At 47.6% G+C, this 19,115-nt stretch overlaps 1 protein-coding gene and 1 long non-coding RNA gene across 2 annotated transcripts; one reads left to right on the top strand and one right to left on the bottom strand.

The window, feature by feature from the left end:
• The first annotated feature begins 1,203 nt into the window (after window positions 1–1,203).
• URM1 (ubiquitin related modifier 1) lies at window positions 1,204–18,041 on the top strand. The gene is made up of 5 exons (XM_054646364.2): window positions 1,204–1,313; window positions 3,927–3,997; window positions 15,923–16,004; window positions 17,027–17,075; window positions 17,788–18,041. The coding sequence occupies exons 1-5, from the start codon at window positions 1,279–1,281 to the stop codon at window positions 17,854–17,856; spliced, it is 306 nt and encodes a 101-aa protein (XP_054502339.1). The 5' UTR covers window positions 1,204–1,278; the 3' UTR covers window positions 17,857–18,041.
• LOC143695577 (uncharacterized) lies at window positions 14,785–17,840 on the bottom strand. The gene is made up of 2 exons (XR_013184951.1): window positions 17,702–17,840; window positions 14,785–16,861 (listed from the first exon to the last, which is right to left on the bottom strand). It is a non-coding gene; the product is annotated as an uncharacterized LOC143695577 (long non-coding RNA).
• Window positions 18,042–19,115: the final 1,074 nt, after the last annotated feature.

Raw genomic sequence — 19,115 nt, 5'->3', positions numbered from 1 at the left:
ATCTGCCGAGGGACCAGCCTTTCCTGGGGCCCAGCCCAGAGAATGATCTCCTCAGAGAACAAAAGGCCATTACAAACACCACCACCTTCTGCTCCCGGGGTTAGGCGTACTCTGACCCCCGTTAGCATAAACCAAGAGCAATCTGTCTGTGTAAATTTATGCCCCTTACACATAATGCATCATGTATATGCATAGCTATTACATTTCTATCTGCATGTGTGCACATGTACATGTATTTTTTTTTAATCCCAAACCCTCCTGAGTGGAGGGAGGGTTAAGAGGCTGCAGTTTTTCTACCAGCGATGCCCCTGTGCAGCTCTGTGTTGTGGGGGAGAAGCAGAGCCCAGCTGTCACCGCCATGGCAGCGTTCTGCCTGTGTACACGGCCCTTCTCTGGGGACAGGAGGGGAAAACAAACAGGCGACAGATGTGAGCCGCGTTGTTTAACGCTGTGCTGGGGGAGCCTGGCGCCGTGGGGATGTGCTGGCTGCCAGGGGCTGCCCGAGCACGAGGGGATGCTCAACAGCCACCCCCGAAGCAGAGCTGCATCTCCCCGGTGCTGACAGGAGCTGTCCTTAGCATCACCCAGCTGTTTCTGCTCCCCCACAGCAATCCCGAGGAGCAGCAGGGTGGCATCACAGAATCACAGAACTGATGTGAACAGAATTCACAGAATCACAGAGCTGTAGGGCTGGGAGGGGTTTGGTCCGACCCTCCTGCCAAGGCAGGGTCACCTGGGGCAGGTGACACAGGAACACATCCAGGTGGGCTTGGAATGTCTCCAGAGAAGGAGAATCCCCACCCTCCTTGGACACCTGTTCCAGTGCTCTGCCATCCTCAATGCACAGCAGCTCTTCCTCATGCTGAGCTAGAACTTCGTGTGTTTGTAGCAGCTTTGACGCTGCAAAACCTGTCTGCAGCTGCTGCCTTTGCCAGCCCATTGCCCTGAGCGAGCAGGGCCCTGCGTGAGGCTCTGAGCCCGTGAGGGGAGCGCTCTGCGCGGCCAAGCCTCAACTCGGTGTAGGAATCGCTATTTTATATAATATACACCAGCGTCCAGGTGCTTTAATAACACCACCGGGGGCACGGGCCGCACTGCGCGCCCCGGCACTGCTCCGGGGGAGGAAGAGGAGCGGGAGGGAGAGCCCCGGGCGGGCCCCGGGCCGCGGGCAGAGCCCCGGGCCGCCCCCGGCGCGGCCCGGCGGGACCGGAAATCCTCCGCGGCATTTCCGGCGCGGCCACGCGTGCCCGCCCCTCCCTCCCGCCCGCCGCCGCCAAGATGGCGGCGCCCGTGTCACTGCAGGTGGAGTTCGGGTGAGCGCGGGCGGCGGGGCCGGGCGGAGGGCAGGGCAGGGCAGGGCCGGGATGGGCCGCGATGGGCCGGCCCCTCGGCGAGGCGGCCGCGGCGGTGCGATGGGGCGGTTGCTGCCTGCGGCCTGGGGGGCCGCTACGGGCGCGGCTGGGCCCGGGAGCAGCCGCTGTCACGGGGCTGCGGGCCGGGGTAACGGGAGCGGCCGCCGCCGGGGAACCGCGGAATCGGCCATCGGCGGGAGGGGCCGGACACGCCGGAGGGTGTCCGCAGAGTGCGGCCGGGCTGTCTGCCCGTCTGTCCCGGGGCCTCGCTCCCATCTCTCTGTGAACGTCCTGTGTCAGGCCTTTCTTTTTCTTTCACCTCTTTCAACCTCTTTGATTTGTTTAGGTTTTTTTTATTTTAATTATTAAAATTATTTATGAAAACCTCCCCCTCGTTTCTCGGCTTTTTTTTCTGAGCACTGTCTGTGTGTGTGTTTTTGTGTGGACACGTGCCCTCACTGTGCTTTGTGTTTGAGCCCTGTCAGGTCTGTAAAGCTGCCAGGTTCTCACTCTGTAGCATTTCAGTTTCCAGGCCTTTGCTGCTGTAGTATCAGCATTGCTCATGCTCTGCCCTGGGGTCTTAAAGCATTTGCAGTGGAAGCTGTGCATATTTGTGGAAATACTTGTGTTATTTCGTTAAAGCCTCCTTTTAGCAGAAGCTAAAAGGCTGCTATTTATTCGCTTTTTCCCACCCTTTCACGAACACAGAAATGCCATAACCCTTTAAATACCCTTCTCCTTAAGAATCCTTTCCTCTATCTTTCCCGCTTCCAGCTGCAGCAACTCTCCTAATTTTCCCAGAAGAGTGAGATGCATTTTTGCTTCCCTTGGAAATGCATAAATGAGCTCTCTATGTAGGAACCACAGCTGAGTTCCCCACAGCTCTCGCCTTACAGAAGGACCTTATCTTGCAATCTACATTTCCCGCTGTAACAAAGCGTGACCTTGTTTTCATTACATGAAAAAATGTTTTTCATATCATTGTTATGACTTGTTCCCTCGCATGAATCTCGGCTCATGTTCATAATCACTGCTTCAATTTTGAGATAACTATTTGTTGTGAGCTGGTGGAAGAACACCAACAGAGTGCTCTTTAGGAGAGCTGCTGCATATAAGTAATGCTGCTGAAGGCATAACAAGGGTTCTGTTGTGCTCTGCCATTGCAGAGCCAAGGAAACCTACTGTGGCATTTTTAGATATTGAATTTAAAGGAACTTAATAACATCTGGAAGTATCTTTGTTGATATTTAGGTGGGGATTGCTTGTTTTAAATATTTCTCTTTATTATGTTGGTTTCCAAGAGAGGAGAGGCACCAGTAAGTTCCCAGAAAGTAACTTCATAGGAAAAATTTTCCAAAGTAATTGGCATTTAAGTTGGAGGAACATTCTGCCACAATTTTATGCCCTTTAAAAATGGGTTGGTAATTTTTCTACCTCAGTTTAATATTAAGTGAACTGAGTTTTTTAAGAGTTCTCTAGTTGTTAGAACTTTGGCCAGCGTGGAGTTCAGTCTGGAGTCAAAAGCTCACACTCTCTGCTGCTGTGTCCTGTAACTTAAAGTAGCTTTTGTGTTTATTATCCATGTCCCTACTCACATGGTAAAAGTTTTATAATCTGAGTTTGGCCTGTGGCCTCACAACATCATGGAGAATGAATGATGTTGGTAAAGCTCAAGATTTTCACAATTGTACTTTTTCCAGAACAGAAGGAGAAACAAGGAGCTTGCTGAGGCTTCTGAGCTGTAGTTACAAAAATAAATGACACCTACCTAAGGTTAGGTGCCTGGACCCAATTCAAATTCCATTGTATTCCAGTGTGTTTCCAGTTCCTTTACCTGCCAACCTCTGCATATCCTGATCTCCTGTGCTTGCAGAGGCCATCAGTTGTTATCTGAGGGGATCCCCTAATTAATTCAGAGTGTCAGAAGAGGGAGAACATCAGGTTGTTCAGTGGAGGAAGATTGTGTATTTATTTATTTGTGTTTTACCCTGTCACCCTCATCACTTGCTTCTCCCAGTCAAGTCTCCCTCTCTGGGACACTTTGTAGTGAGCAGATCAAGAAAGAGTTGCCAGGACTCTCAGCTGCTGGCTCTGACTTGCTCTGTAACTTCGTGTGAGTCATTTCCCTTTTCTGTGTGTTCACACTTGTGAAATAGGGGAATATTTATTCCAGAAGGATGCTCAATTTTGAGATTTCTGGCCAGCAGGTGTTAGGGATGAGCAGTGCTGGATGGAGTGTGGTGGCTGTGGTGTTGTTTGAGTGGAAGCAGCTCTGCACAGGGGTTTGGGAACACATGGAGATGGGAACTGTCCTCCCATCCCACTGGATGATGCCTGGCACCGTGGGGTTCTGGCTGCAGCAGAGCCTCCTCTCTGTGCTGGCAAAGGGAACTGGCAGCTTCCCCTGTGCACTTCTGGTTTGTGACAGGAAAGAAAAGACAAAGGGAATCCTGTGCTAAATATAGTCTGTGTCATTTGTTTTCTCTGTTGTGGCATCTATGTAAATCGCCTCTTTTGTACTGCCTTCTTTTGACAATAAAGCAGAATCTCAGTGGTTCATTGTTTTTATTTCAGAGGTGGTGCAGAGCTCTTATTCGATGGTGTCAAAAAGCATCAGGTGACTTTGCCCTGTCAACCAGAGCCTTGTGAGTATCAGAACCTGTTGGATAACTTCACAGAGGAACAACAAATGAAACAAAGCTGGTTTGTACAGCACTTAGAGTTGCCAGCAAGGATCAAAGTATTTTAAAAGCTCTTTCAGACATGCCATGGATGAGGCAGCTTGGCAAACAGGGGTTGGTTCTCAAAGTCTGAGGTCTTTCCTGTCCTCTAAGCACTTGTGAATCAAGTCCTTCCTTAAGACTTTTGCCTCCCTCCTGCTGGATAGACAACAGCCTCTGGATGTTTCCATCAAGTCTACGTTTGTCTTTCTTGGTACTTGAAACCACCAATAACATCCTCTCTCCTTTGTTTTTTCCTGCCTGTTCTGAGGTTTCCAAGAGGCACATATGTGTGTGTGTGTGTGTGTGTTTATGTGGTGTAAGATATGTGAAGGGGTGTGTAGCAATATAACATAATGTTGTTTATCTACTCATTTGACCTTTCAAGTGATTATTTTAATATGAGCTCTGCAGTTGAAAACAGTAAACCTAGTGCTCAAATACGATGCTGGACATCCTGCCCATGGCCTTCACTGCAATAAAAACCAGCATTTTAGTGTTCAAGGGATAAGCAGTCATAATTCCTGGTTTGCAATTTGGAATATCAATACTGAGCAGTGCTGCACTAACTCACTCACTTATGTGCATACTTCAGTTGTAGTGTAATTTTGCCACAGGTATGTTCTGAATTTTTCTAGCTAGATAGCACTGTTTTATTCTATTGGAGTGGGATTATAAACCAAAATAACATAAAGCCATGAGGGAATGTTAGCAACCAATATCTCAAAATGGCTGATACCATAATCTAGGTGCTGGGAACCTCCAGGCCTGAAATCTTTTTGCTGTGCCTGGAAGTAATTAGAGATTGGTAGAAGTGCTTTTGATGCTTGGACATAAGTATGTGTAATTCAAATATAATAGGAATACTGCAATATTGTGTTATCTTGTGGTTAAGGACAGGGACTAAGACTCCAGAAACATGGCCTGGTGCTGATTTGCTTTCTGAGTTCGGTCATGTTGCTTAACTTTCCCCTGTTGCTAATGATTTTTCATGTATCACAAGAGAATTCAGCATTAAATTCCAGCACTGCTGAAGCACTTAAGATCCTTAAATGAAAGGTAGCAAAGAAATACTAAAACACTCATTTAGCTGGTTTATAAACTTGGGGGCTAGAGCATAATTTTCTTCAGCGCTCTGCAAATTTAAAATACCCAGTAGCACCCACTGTTTTGGTGGTGTTCAAACCACGATCAGATGCTGAAGAAAAGGGGGTTATTACAGGAGATGTTTATTCCTGCCAGGGGAGGAGGCTGGTAATACCAAAGAGGGATTCTTGCAGCCCTGTGCCTGTCATGCAGTTCCATGTCGCCTGATCCATTCCCACTTGAAGCTTCTGGGAAGACTTCTGCAGCCTTAGTAGGATCTGCATTTATCCTAAGGGATAAATCTCTCCCTGCAGGCCTGTCTCAGCCTCAGGGTTCAAACTCCTGATCTCCAGTGATTCATTCCAGACCCAGCTCACCCATTATTGCTCCCAGCTTTTCCCTCTGCCTTGTTTTCCAGACACTGCTATCCCTGTGCCAGGAGGGGCAGAAGTGGCAGTAGCCCCTTGTCAGCTGCCCAGGTTTGCTCTCTCTTGTGCCTTGGCTGTCAGGGAGGTTTCATTTTGGGGCTGGTTGTGGATTGCAGCATCTGAGGAGCATAAACTGAGCTGTGAGGCAGCTGCTGTAGTGACATTTACACCCAGCCCAGGGATGGGGCAGGCAGAGGTGGCCTGAATGTCTGACAGTAAGGGATTACTGCAAACACCCCTCATGATACTTCCAGAAGACAATTATGTTGTAGTGGTGAGGAATCAATGAAATCATATCAGAAATTATGAATCATTTTCTTGAAATTTTATGTTGTTCCTAATGCTGTGTATTTCCCTTGTTCACGCTAAGAAATTTTAACTCTCCTATCTCTGGATAAATAAAGATATGCATAGCCAGATCCCTGCTGCCCTTGTGCAGCCAGAATTGCAATGATTAGAGAACTAAAACAGCTCAGTTCTACTGGGCACATCCTGTTGCTTACCTTACCCTGAATGTCCATCACTGAATTCTCCAGGGAAAGACCTGTAGTATGAGCACTACTTGAAGACCTGCACTTCTAACCCCATTTTAAGTGATTTCATTAGCTGCCAAGTTTATTTTTGGCCATTTTGGCCTCTCTTACCTACTCTTCCTTTTTTCTAGGTTATTTTTGTCTTTGTCCTCCTTTTTGCAGAACAGTTGCTTCTCTCTGGGTTATGGGGCCCACCTATATTTTAATTGTTTAGGCATTTTTATATATATCCCAGAAGGGAAGGGAGGTGGAAAATTATATGAAGAAATACCTACAAATATTTACGTGAATAAAACAATTTGTGCTCCATAGTTGGTAGGGGCAGTCAATGTTCTCTAAATGATAATGTTGCTTGAGCTTGAGCAAACTCTTTATGTGGTCATTTCTTTTTTCCTGATAACAGGCACTAGATGGAAAGTAGGTGGGTTCCAGATCCAGTTAACTTTTTCAAGAAGATTTGATTCTCTGTCCTTTTCTAATGCTTGGAGTTGGACTCCTGGAGGGGTTGGGAAAGGCAGGAGGAAGGAAGCTGCAAATGGGACAGGAGCAAGCCACAAGGGATACAGCCACATGGCAGGACCTATTTTTATTATCTGAGGGGCATCTTGTATCCTGATGTCAGTTCTTTAACAGTTCTTTATTTCCAAAGTGGAGCTGTCTCAGCCTGCATTTTGAAGTTGCTGCCAAAGTGGGAGCTTAGAAAGTGTGGTGTATGTGCACAGGCAGCAGATTTACCAAAGCCACACTTTGTGCAGGACTGTGTAATCTTGTAGAGTTGTTGCAGAAGGAAGACCTCAAGTTAAACAAGAATGTTGTCCCAAATTTCTGGCTATCCTGATGATTTCACTGATAATTCTGTTTGAGGATCTAAAGGCATTATGCCCTGTTGGCTTCTTCTGCATAAAAACAGTGTGTGTGGGAGAAAGCAGCTGGGGGAATAACGATATTTGTCACACGGAGAGAGGATTAAATTGGCAGGGAAATCAACTTTATTTTCAAGCATCTAAGAGGCTATTAGAGACAATGGAGCATAAAAAAGAGAAACCCTAGATTAAAAACTGAAAATGTATTTGGCAGCCTCCTCCTGAAACAAGCCACAGCAATTTAACCAAGTGCTTCAGTAATCAAATAGATCATTGTATGACAGCTCTGCAAGTGATGCTGGAGCTTCTTCCTCCATCTCACTGGGACTCACAGTGGTGGATTTGTCTTGGCCATGTGAGTTGCATGGATGCTGTTGGAAGGGTAGGAAGTCACTGGCATTGTTTAACCCTTGTAGTGGTTTCAGGTTTAGCTCAGCTGCATCATCTGATGAAGAGTGTTTACAAAACCTCTCTGCTGTGCTGTCTTCTGGATGTTGTACCCAGAGGTTGGGGTTGTGTTAAAGTCTCTGGCCCATGTGCTGCAGGCTGCTCAGCTGCTGTCACAGACCTTTGAATTCCAACTTCTCATGTGGCTTCAGTGGTGGGACTCGTGATTTTGGAGCAGCAGCTTCACTGGTGCTCACTGGGACCTTCTGAGCTAATCAAGAATTCAAAGAATTCACATCTATTTTGGTACTTTACAAGTCTGGAAGGTTAAATTATTAATCAGCTTGTTTTGGTAATTGTTTGTGGTTTCCCTTTACCAAAACTCTAGGGAAAAAAAGCCCACTGCCAATCAGATTTTTTTTTAAGAGGGAAAATTAAAATAATCTGCCAAATACTGCTTCTTTTGAATCCCTGTAGAGAAGAGCATGGTGTGCTCCTCAAGAGCTTTGCTTTCCAGGGGCCTTGTTCTGCACAGCATGGGGGACTGCTGGGGACTTGGGAGCATTCATCTTCTGGGAGAAGAGCCTGGGGATCCTGAGAGATCAGACCTATGTTACAGGCAGGATGGCTTACAAAATAGAGTATGGCATGTGTTCAGCATTGACTGGGGTGCTGGACCAAAAGAACCTGTAAAATCCAGAGAAGCAGTTGGCATTGGCTGTTGGTAAGTGCCTAGTGCTGGGTAGTACATGGTAGTTGAGTCATTAATATTCTGGCATGCTTTTATTGCTCTGTTTATTATTCCTAACATTTTAAAACTTGCTCCAAAGAAAGAATAAAAATATATTTGCTAATGTAGAGGCTTATTAGAAGAACGGTAAAAAAACCCCCATAGATCTGTGGAACTTCATGCAGTCAAATCTTCTTAACCACAGTGTGTGGTACTTGCAGCTCTCAAAGGACTTGGGTTATTCCCCTCCTCGTGCATCCCACTCGTGCATCTGTTTTAGGCAGGAAATTACAGATTTGGTGGCAAGGGAAGGGGGCTCGGTGGGTGATGCAGGGTGGGTGCTCAGCACTCAGGCTGGGTGAGCAGTGTTGGCAGTGTCAGAGCTGTCGCCATGGGATGGAGCATTCCTGCCTTGGGGCTCAGCTCCAGCTCCCTGTCCCAAGCGAGGCTGCAGCTCCCTTTGGAGGGAACAGGGAAATAAACGCTCGTCCTCACAGTCCCATCACCCTCCTGGGAGGCCGTGGAGCCGCTTTACCGGATCAGCTCATCCCAACTCATTGTGGAAGGAGCTTCCCAGGCACTGGGAAACCAGCTCTTGTGTGTGACCAAATCCCTGGGATAACAAAGCCTGGCTGTTACACCCTCCTTCCCAGCCGCTGTATTGCAGTGCGGACACCTAGCAGGATAACCCCTGTGTCCCACCCCCCTCCTCTGGCTCTTTTCTCTCGGTGGGATTTGCTGTGCTGACAGCGCTGTTCAGAGGGTGGCAGCGGAGCAGGGCTGGGGAGGAGGATCCGGGCCCTTTAAACCGCTTAGCATGCGGTTCACACGGCTCCGGGCCAGCTGTTCCTTTCTCCTCCTGCCCTCACTCGCAGGAGTTGTTTGCTGAGCTCAGAGCTCCTGTGCAAAATTGCTTTTCAAAAGAGCCACTTTCTGCTTAATTAAACAATGAGCCGCCGTCCCTCTGCACATCTGTAAAGCTCCCTCCGCAGCCCCTTTATCCCACAAACTGCTCCATTCTTACCTCCATTCACTTGTAAATCTTACCCCCCCCTCTCCTCCACCCTGATCATCTCACTGGCCCTTTCTTTTTCCCTTTCAAGTAAGACTGAGGAGCTTGGAGTATCTGTGGGGGTGGCTGGGTTGGGTGGACAGGAATCGGTTTAATGGTGCTTGGCCCTGTATGAAAGCCTAATAATAGCAAAGCAGATCTGAGCCCAAAAGTGAGAGGCGATTTCTGTATTTAGAGGAATAAAATCATGGCAGTTTCCTGAGCTGAGCTGAGACACTGACTCATCCAGCAGCCAGAGGGGACACAGCCACCAGCCAGGCTGGGAGGGGGGCAAGGATTTGACTTCAAGGCATTTTCTGATCCAGCTGGCAGTGCCAGGGAAAGCCCAGCCCGGGGAATTCCCTCGGCCAGGCTGGCTGTGTGCAGAGCAGTGCCAGGCTGCCAGGGAATCCCTCTGCACTCTGGCAGGAGCAGCCACCTTCCTCCATGGTTCAGGGTGTTTAACATCAGCTCTGTGTTGTCTCTTTAACAGCAATCAGGTTTTCATTTTCAGCCCTCAGTGCACACACCCAAAACTCAGAAACCAGGAAAATAGGAGAGAGGGGAAATTTCAGTTTGCTGGGTTTTGGCAAAGCTTTACACTGGTGGTTAGTAATGCATTCTCTGAATTGTCTTGCTGAGAGCTTAAAAAAAATTAACCAGTAACATTCAAGGTTAAACAGGATAAATGAATGGAAAAGTGATGAGGTGGGATATCTCCTTTATCATTGAGAAGGACAGATTATAGCCAGCGTGATGCAATATCATCTAGTATAGATTGATAGGGAGGAATGAAAAAATGAGACTTTAGTGCATTAGCAGAAGATTCCTGACTGCAAAAACTATTAGACCATGGCACAGTCTCCTTGGGGTTTGGTAGCAGGTCTACAGTGCTCAGGCCTCTTAAAATCAGAGCAGACAAGGCTCAGGACAGTCTTTTGTTGAGAATAATTCTGCACTGGTAGAGGGATAAAATCACAGGACCTGTTAAGGAGATGCTTTTTTTAATGTCTGCGATCCCCAGGCTGGTACTTGGCTGCTGGGGCAATCGTCTTTGAGGCTCTCTCAGTTCCTTCCTTTGACAATTTTGAACGAGAGGCAAGACCCTGGGCCAACACTAGTGATCAGTGATCCTAATTAAAAGAGACAGTTTGGTGCACTGGCATTTATTGGGGAGCCTGAAGTGACAATAGCGTTGGGTGTTACGGGATTAGATGCTCTGACTTTGGAAATGAGTAGGGATTAGGTTTACCCTGAGAATCAGCTCGAAGCTGCTTTTTTTGTTATGGGAGCTGATGGATCTGGAGACTTGCTGCTGGCTAGCAGTGGGATTGGAGATCCCTTGAACTTGTATTTCCCTACCAGCAATCTGTGAGGAGTGGAAGATCCCAAGCAGCTCCTCTCCAGTTCATAAGGATTGTGATTAAAACCTCAGGGCTGAGAATTGCTGGGTGATAGCTGGGATCTGAGTCCTCACTGCTGACAGGAAGGCTGTGAAAGACCTCTGTGATCCTTTCCCATTTTGTGGACACAATAAAATTAAGAAGAGCATTGCTCTTCTCCATGAGAAGCAACAAAAAGACGTCTTAAAGCAATTAAAATTTACAGAAGCCAAGACCTTGGTGTTCATTTGTAGCAGACAAGAACAGATGAGAGCAACAATTGCAATTCTCTTATGCCTGTTACCCCCTAATTAGTTACCCCCTAATTTCTTCCCTAGTACTTAAATCACTGCCCATTCCAGTGTGTGTGGCAGGATGGCTTGTGCACTTGTCAGAGAAAATGGATTTTACTCTTGCTGCAAAATTTGCCTGGCTGCTCACTCTGCGTAATACCAAATCCATTTGCCTGTGACTCCATTTATATCAGCCATTCCAGGTCTTCTTCTGCAGTTTATGGCACACCATGGTCTGCTTCAGAGAGCGATTTGCATATCAGATGGGAGGCTGGAGGAGTTGGAAGGATCCCTTAGATCTGGTTTTGAGCTCTTTTAGAGAGCAGATCCCTGGAGGGTCTGCTCGGATCCGAAAGCAAAGAGCAGTCATGCACCTGGAAGAGCAGCAGGTATTGGGAGCTGGTTTGTCTGTTTTAAAACAAGCTGCTTAAGCAGGGAAAGGGACATACAAATTGTTTTTCCATACATTTCCATGCAGGCAGGGGGAATAATGGCAGAGGAGCGGCAGGGAAGGGGCTTTGTCATGGTTACAGGCCGGTGGCTGAGAATGTGGGTGGAGCAGTGCTCGTCCAGAGTTAGTGACCTCAGCAAATTGGAGCTCAGCCATGGTCAGTATGATAAATGATCTTATTCTGGGTCAAAGAAATGGTACCCCACAGGGAGGTGTCCGCAAGGCGGCCGGGAAAGCGCCGTGCTCCTGCAGCACTGACCCCTTAGTGACCAGTGCCACATATATCTTATTTACTGCAGACCAGAAGGGAATTTTCCATGGTTCAGCCTTTATAGGGATCCCCTATTTCCCTGAAATAATCTCCCAGTTCTGCAACCAAGGCAAGAAAATGGATGTAATTACACCTTCTGAGTGCCCTTCGAGGCTTTGTGCAAGATTGTACGTGGATTTTAAGGCAGGGGACACAGAGATGTCTGGTCCTTGTGTGTGTGAATCTATAAGCAACCTGTGCAGCTCCCTGGGAGCCAAGGGCTGTGTGTCTGTGTCAAATGGTATCAGGGTTGCACAAAATCCTTCCATGTTTCTGCACCTTTATAAGTTCATTGTGAGATCCCTCTAGTGCAACACCCAGTTTGGTGTTCCTTATTCAAAGCACCTGGTTTCTCTCTGCACACAGTGAGTACCCTCTTTTCTGAGTTGTCACTGATGGATCTGTCAGGTCCAGGAGGTTTTATTGAGCTAGGAAAGATCTATGGATTTCAGCCCAGCTTTTGAGGGTGCAAATGAACCCAGGCAGTGCTAAAATGGACTATTAGAGAGGAAGCTCAGCAGATTCTTCATAGAGGAGGGCAGTGCAGGTGGTCAGGCCTCGGAGGATTCAGAGGAGGACAGAGCAGACTGTGCAGTTCTCTCTGCCACAACCAGGAGTGTTTGTGGTGCAGCTGGGCTGAACAGGAGCCGAGGCTATTGGGGCTTGTGTGCTCTCACTGCAGTTCCTGCATCCTCTTGCGTGACAGGCAATGACTTTGTGTCACTCCCAGCACACATCTCATTTTCCTGAGCGCTGTGTTTCGCTGGGTGATGGCTTTTCTGCATTCATTGTGGGCTTGAGCTCCCATCTGTGCACTTGAACTAAGCAGTTTTCTCAAACGATTGTCGGTTTTTCTTTTTTTTTAATTAACTTTAGATTATTTTTTTTCCTAAGAATTTTGAGAGGGTTGATGTAGTGCTAGCACAAGCAGCAGAAACTGTCTCTGTGTAGAAATAAGACAGGGATTTCCTACCATGTGCTTCAGTCCCTCCTTTGCAGGTTGAAAATATTTCTGCTTCCTTGCCTGGTTCAGTCTTGCTTCTCCTCTGATGCTGCCAATGGAGAGGACAGTTAATGAGAATTAAGAGTGCATTTTTTGATGTGATATTTGTTTGCTGTGAGTGAAATGGAGTAGGCTACCAAAATTTTTCAATAAGACCATGCAGCAGTAATAAAAATACATCATTACTGGGATGAGCTGGGTTCCAGTTGGTGATGCTGGAGCAAAATGCTGTATTGTCTGAGCTCTCACCTGAACCTCCCTCTGGAGCCAAAATGCACAGTGGGTTTTGCAGCCAAATCACAGCACCTGTAGTACAGCTGTGCTCCTGCCAAAGCAGATGCCTCTGTTCTGTGATGAGGGCCAGCTTCAAACCGACACGAGTGTGAAATCGTGGCATTATAATGATGGTTTAACTTCCCAGCAGATGTGGGGCCTGACCAGGCTGAGATTTTTTTCCTTCTTTCTATGTCATCTGTAGAGAACCTGCTGTTTGCATAGAAAATCCTTGGCCCAGGCAGCTGGAAACATGTTAGACCCATAGCATAGTATCAGAAAGAAAATGTCTTAGGAACACTACATATGTCAGCTGTAAGAGATGAGCAGTTGTGCTATAATTTACCTCTTATTATTTCCATCATGAGAACACAGAGTCCTGAGCTGTTGATCAAGACTGCTGTTTGAGGCACTGAGCTGCAAGATGGCTTCTTCACAGACCACTTGCAATGGAAGTAATCTTGCTCCTTTTCAATATCTTACTTGTGGGAGATAGTTTTGGTGTGGCTGTGGTCATCTGTCATCCTTTATAATTGATTTGTTCTAGTAATATTGGTGTATAGCATATAGAGAAATGAAGGTGAGTGAAAAAAATTCAATGCTGATAAAACAGATGAAAGTATTGTCTTAAAGTTGGCTGTGGAGAAAGGGTCTTAATTTTTGTACCTTTTGGAGTAGGCATGCATAGAGATGTCTGGGGTTTTTTCCTACTGTTTAAATTCTTCAGTATGTGTGTACGTGACTCTGGGTAGGAGTAAATGAATGTCGGCTCAGGTGGGACTGAAAATAACATTTGTTATGGGAGGAGATGGCTGAGGGAGTCTTCCAGCTCAGCCTGGAATAAATCAGTCCCCTCGCCCCTCCGTCCAGGCTGCTTCTAGGTGGCTGCCTTTTATCCAGCCAGTGCAGTGTGTTTCTGTTTAAATGATCTCTCCTGAAAGGTCCCAGAGGAAAGGGCTGCTTATTCCATGCAAGGAGAATGGTATATGGCACAGCTCATTGTTGTGTGCCCTGCTGCAAGTGCATAAATATGAAACAGCTCGCGCGCGATGCTGCGGTGGGGTGGTGTCCCCTTCACACCCCCCTCCCTCTCCTGAAGGCTCCTCTCCATCTTCCTTCCTTTACAGCTTTCATTTCTTGGTGATGGAGAGCGGGAGCCATTTGGATGTGAGATCCTGAGGGCTTGACTGCAGCAGTGTTTTTCAGGGGAAGGTGAATTAATGTGGTTAACTCTTGTTCTGATGGCTGACTGGCTGTGGTGCACGTGTGTGCGTGTGTGTGTGTACATATATATATATTATATATCTATATGGATGGATGGATATGTATGTAAATACACACACCTTCTTAGTGGTGCTCCCTGTCCCCAGTGCATGTTGCTAGGAAGGAGGCAGAAAATGGCCTATTTTGTTCTTTTAACTACAAATCATTACAAGGCAGTCGTGGGTTGGCCCCAGGCAGGTGATCCAGCTCACCAGGCAGTTTGGAGGCACTAAGCAGCTCCTTTTGCCCAGATCAGAGTGATCCAGTGCTTGGAGGTAGCAGCACCTGTTGTGCTCTGGGCAGCTCTGTGGGGAGATCAGGGTTTTGGAGCAGAGTGCTGGTTTGGAGGCAGCAGTGCCCTGGGAAAGCAGGGGGAACAGAGGGAATCTCAGAGCATCCCCCTCCCCCTTTCCCCGGGAGAAGAGGCCCCCATCTGCTGCAGATGGACATATCCCCATTGCCTAGTTGATGTGCACCTGTCTACACCAGGGCTGTTCATCCTGGGTATGACAGAAGCAATGAGGGTGACATTATTTGGAAGAACCCCAGTTTGGCTCTGGGTAACACATCCATGATCCTATAAAATCCTGGGTAAGGCCTGGGCTGAGTCAAGCCACTACAAATGCACATATGGCTGGTCATGAAGCAAACACATGGGGAATGGTACACAGAGTGAATTTAATTCAGAGAAGCACATGTGGAAAGATATCTCATGACTACAGTGAGGTTACCTCACATAAGAAACCCATCCTGCCATCCCTGCTCCTCCTGGAAGAGGGCTGCAGCCCTCACTGGTGGATTTGTGCCTTCAGAAAGCTTCCTTGCTTCTTGAAAACAAACAAAACTCTTTTGGGGCTTTCAAAGGGCTGTTTAAAGGAGCCCCAGGAGAATAACTGATTGTGGATTCGGAATGATGAAGTGGTTTGTGGAACAGTGAAATATAGAGGCAAATGCAGGAGAACTCCACTTTGCAATTTGTCAGCTTCTCTAAACCCTGTAACGGATTGTTCCCCCCCTCTGTCTCTTCTCACCTCTCCAATAGGAAATTAACTGATGCTATCACTAAAGAAATTGTTTTTGCCTCACAAAGTAAAATTGATACTATAAAAACCCGCCAGCAGTGTCTCCTCCTCCTTTTACATGAAGACAAATCCTTCCTGTCACCTACTGAAATGGAAAGATAAAGGCTGAGCTTTAATAAAGAAGCTCTGAGCATAAAGTGTAGAAGGAGGGAGCAGGCACAGCATGGGGAACACTCCACAGCAGCAGGTGTGATGCTGAGGGATGCTGTAAGTGTCCAAAATGCAACTATGGGCCAGGGCCCTCCTGTCTCTTTAATGCATGGCCATGGACAGGTTTGGGCCCCAGAGCTCCCAATGTCTCCAAGAGTTTGTGCTGGTTTTGGTGCAAAAGTGCCTGTCTTTGTTCCATTCAGGTTCTTAGTCTTTCTTGTTTGGACTTTTAAAATCTAATTAAATGCACAAAAGAATTAGACATGATTTGTTGGGTGTTAAGATAATGCACATGAAATGGGATGTGTCAGAGACCTGAACATCAGGATCTGCTGCCAGATTGGTGCTTCAGCAGGAACTGCATTCGTTGTTAGTGGGATGAGTTTTCTGTGGGAAATCTCTTCTGCCAAACCACAGGGACAGGACTGACTGTGAGTTTCTTTGCAGCTATCCCCATCCATCCTGCATGTTCCTCATCTGCTCTTTTGTGGATAAACAATCACTTTGCTCTGGCATCACCGGGAGCCATCAGCTTGTTTGTAAACCCTGTCCTTCCTTCTTCCAGGGGATATCAGAAACCTGCTCAAGTGGATCAAACAGAATATGCTGAAAGAGCGACCAGAGTTATTCTTGCAAGGGGAATCTGTGTAAGTACAACTGTTAGGAATCCTCCTTGTGTTTCTCTCTTGATCCCCACAGTTTGGGGGATTTTTCCTCTGGGGCGGATTTCCTATTGAGTAAGTCAATGACCATGAAAACACAGGATTTGCTTAAGTGATAGTGGGAGGTATCCCACCCACACCTTGCACTGTCCACAGAGAGCATCTTTTGCAGCCTTCACCCCACATCTTTAAACCTTAAACATGAAGCAGGGCCATTTATGCTTTCTCTTCATTGTTACTTGGAAGAGAGCAGCACCTGTATCCTCAATTCCAGGAGTTTTAGCAGGTCTGTCTGTTCCCTGCTGACATCACTGGGACTGAAGCAGTCATTCTGAGAAATGCCAACAAATACTTCTTCTGGGAAATGTATTTTTATTATCAAAATGGGGCCAGTCTCGTGGAGAGGGGGGGGGGGGGGGTAGAAAAAAAAAGGAAGGCAAGAGAAATGGAGCAGAGTGAGCTGTGCAAGCCATCCCTGACTGCGGGGTGGCGCTGGGGGTGTTTAACATTCGTCACGGATCTTTGTGAGCTGAAGCGTGTGCCAGGTCCCCTGGTAACAGGAGAGACAATTGCAGGACACTGAAGATCAAAGAGGGGGAATCCCTTTGCTCAGAACCAGGGGCTTGGAGTGGATCCCAGGTGTTTAGTGACTCTGCTAGGGGCACTGGAATGGCTTTTCCTGCCTTCACACTGAGCTCTGTGCGCTCGCCTGTCGTGCGTGGGTTTTAATTACCTGGCTTTTCTGCACGGTACGGAAATGCAGTCATCCTGGAGCATCCTCACCACGGAGCCTTTTCATTCAAATGAGCTTTGGGATTGCTCCTGCGTCCCCTTTATTTGATCTAGAAAGGGCACAGACTGTACCTGTTTCCACCTCCATGCTAAGATCCCTTTTTTGGCGTTACAGGCAGTCAGCCTGTGATCTGTGCTGTGACATCCCTTGTTCTTAACTATTTGTGGAGCTTTTTAGCAGCCCTGTATTCTAATTATTTCTCTCTATTCTGCAGGAGGCCAGGAATTTTGGTGCTTATCAACGAGGCAGACTGGGAACTAATGGTCTGTACTCCTTCAGTTTGACTTTCTTTGTTGAAAATATTGCTCGCTCTTTTCTGTGGTTGCTCTCATAGCAGCTATTTCTGATTCTTGCCCCAAGCAAAGCGTCTCATATTTGAGGGGGAAGGGGCAGGCTGGAATCTATCTCCTGTACTGTGGCTGTTCAAAAGCCTGGAGCCTCTCTCTAACCTGCTGAGTCTCATCAGCCAGGCAGGGTCTGAAGAGAGATCACCCTTTTTCCCTCGTCTCTGGCACTGGGTTTTGCACCTCTGGCTGCTGGCAGGTCCCCCCACATGTGGGGTGACAGTGGTGGGGGCACCTGGGACCTTCAGGCCCCACACAGAACCACCTTCCCTGAAGTCAGGTGGTGCCTGGCAGGTAAAGGCCACAGGGAGATTTCAACTCAAACAGGCACCTGGTAAATGTCTTCCCTTCTCAGCCCACTGTTGTGCTCAAACAAACATCCCCTTGCCACTTCCCTGCCTCAGGCAACCACCTGTTCTGTCAAAACCCTGGTCCAGAAAGCGATGTGGGGTGATGAGCATCAGCAGTGTGGCTGATCTCTCACCTTTGCTTCTGTTATGATGAAAACATCAGTCTGTCCCCTTCTGTTCTCCCTAAATACTCACCATCTTTTTATGAGCTGTTTTCTCTTTGCAGCTTGTATTTGGAAATGACATTTAAACAATTTTTCATTTTTTTTCTTGGCCTGCAGGGTGAGCTGGATTATAAACTCCAGGACCAGGATAATGTGCTTTTCATCTCAACACTGCACGGCGGGTGAACTCCTGAAAAAACAAGAGGATGCAAATCCAAATCCCTGGGAAAAAAACAAACAAACAAAAACCTTAACCCACCTAAACCTCTCTTGAACTGCCTGTGTCCAGTCTCTGCATCTTCCCCCTGCGTTCACTTGTTCTAGACATCCAAATAAAGCCCCGCCAGCCTGCGGCCTTCTGTCCACCACAACAGCATCCATCTTTTGGTCCTCATTTCACCTCTCCTGACTGCACTTCCAGGTACCCTAACTAGCAGAGAGCACCTCAGCATGTGGGACTTTGTTTTTCTCTGACAGGAGGAAGAGGGGTGCTGAACCCTGAGTAGGATAACATGTCTTAACATGCAGTGAGGTGTTCTAGTGCTGGGAACCAGGATTCTTTTAACACAATGCTTAATGTTGGTACAGTCTCTGCACCAGCCATGGGAAGGATGAGAAAGTGCAAGAAAACAGAAGGGAACTTGACTAGCTTTTGCATGGGGTAGCAAACATGGCAGCTCCAGAGACCTCAGAAGCAACTTTCACCTTGTCATGATATTTATTTATGGGAAGCAGGAGAGAAATAGGCCTTTTGGGTTTGGTATTTCTGATCCCTCATGCTGCTTTCTTACCAGAGCTGAGGCAGAGTGAAGTACTGGCCCATGAATTATGTCAATTTATAATGATTTGCTTGGAGGGGAAACAAACCCTCACCCGGCCTGAGACAGCACAGAGTGATCAGGGCAGCAAATGATCTTTCTGTCACCATGATAGACAGAATTGATCAGGCTGCACTGCATTCTGTGCAGGTGGGAGCTGCAGTCTGGCTGGAAAAGGGCTGGGGCTGGAGATGCACAGTTAAAAGTGCCAAGATCCAAGAAAGTCAGTGGCTTTTAACCCTTTGTGTCAGTGGGAGGGAGAGGCTTCTTGCTGCATGCTCTGTGTGGGGTTCTGCTAGGGCACAGGTGTTGTTGGCTTTCCAGAAGTTTCCTCAGAAAGACAGACTGGCCCCTGCCAGCCAGGAGGCTATGGCAAGAGCAGAGGGATGGGCTCAGAAAAGACAGCACTGGCACCAACAGGTCTGAAACATGCTGCACGAGCTGCCAGGAGTGCCTGACCAGGACTGTGCTCCTCTCTCCCCCCTGCCCCGCTCACCTGTTCCGTCGCGGCTCCAGCGGCACGCAGGGTCCAGCAGCAGCTCCTGCCTGAGCCGCGGCTGTGGTGGAGCTCAGGGGGTGCCTCTAGAGCTGATCTGCACCACGGGCTGCTCTAAGAGCCCTGGATCT

This window comes from Agelaius phoeniceus, chromosome 21, assembly GCF_051311805.1.
Source record: "Agelaius phoeniceus isolate bAgePho1 chromosome 21, bAgePho1.hap1, whole genome shotgun sequence".
In the NCBI taxonomy this organism is placed as follows: domain Eukaryota; kingdom Metazoa; phylum Chordata; class Aves; order Passeriformes; family Icteridae; genus Agelaius; species Agelaius phoeniceus.
This window is presented reverse-complemented; position numbering and strand designations above follow the sequence as displayed.

Bases quoted from the DNA above. Each gene is read 5' to 3' on its own strand.
- URM1 (XM_054646364.2), top strand. From the start codon at position 1,279: ATGGCGGCGCCCGTGTCACTGCAGGTGGAGTTCGG. The intron at 16,005-17,026 runs GTAAGTACAACT...TCTATTCTGCAG, and splicing joins TTCTTGCAAGGGGAATCTGT to GAGGCCAGGAATTTTGGTGC. The intron at 17,076-17,787 runs GTCTGTACTCCT...CTTGGCCTGCAG, and splicing joins AGGCAGACTGGGAACTAATG to GGTGAGCTGGATTATAAACT.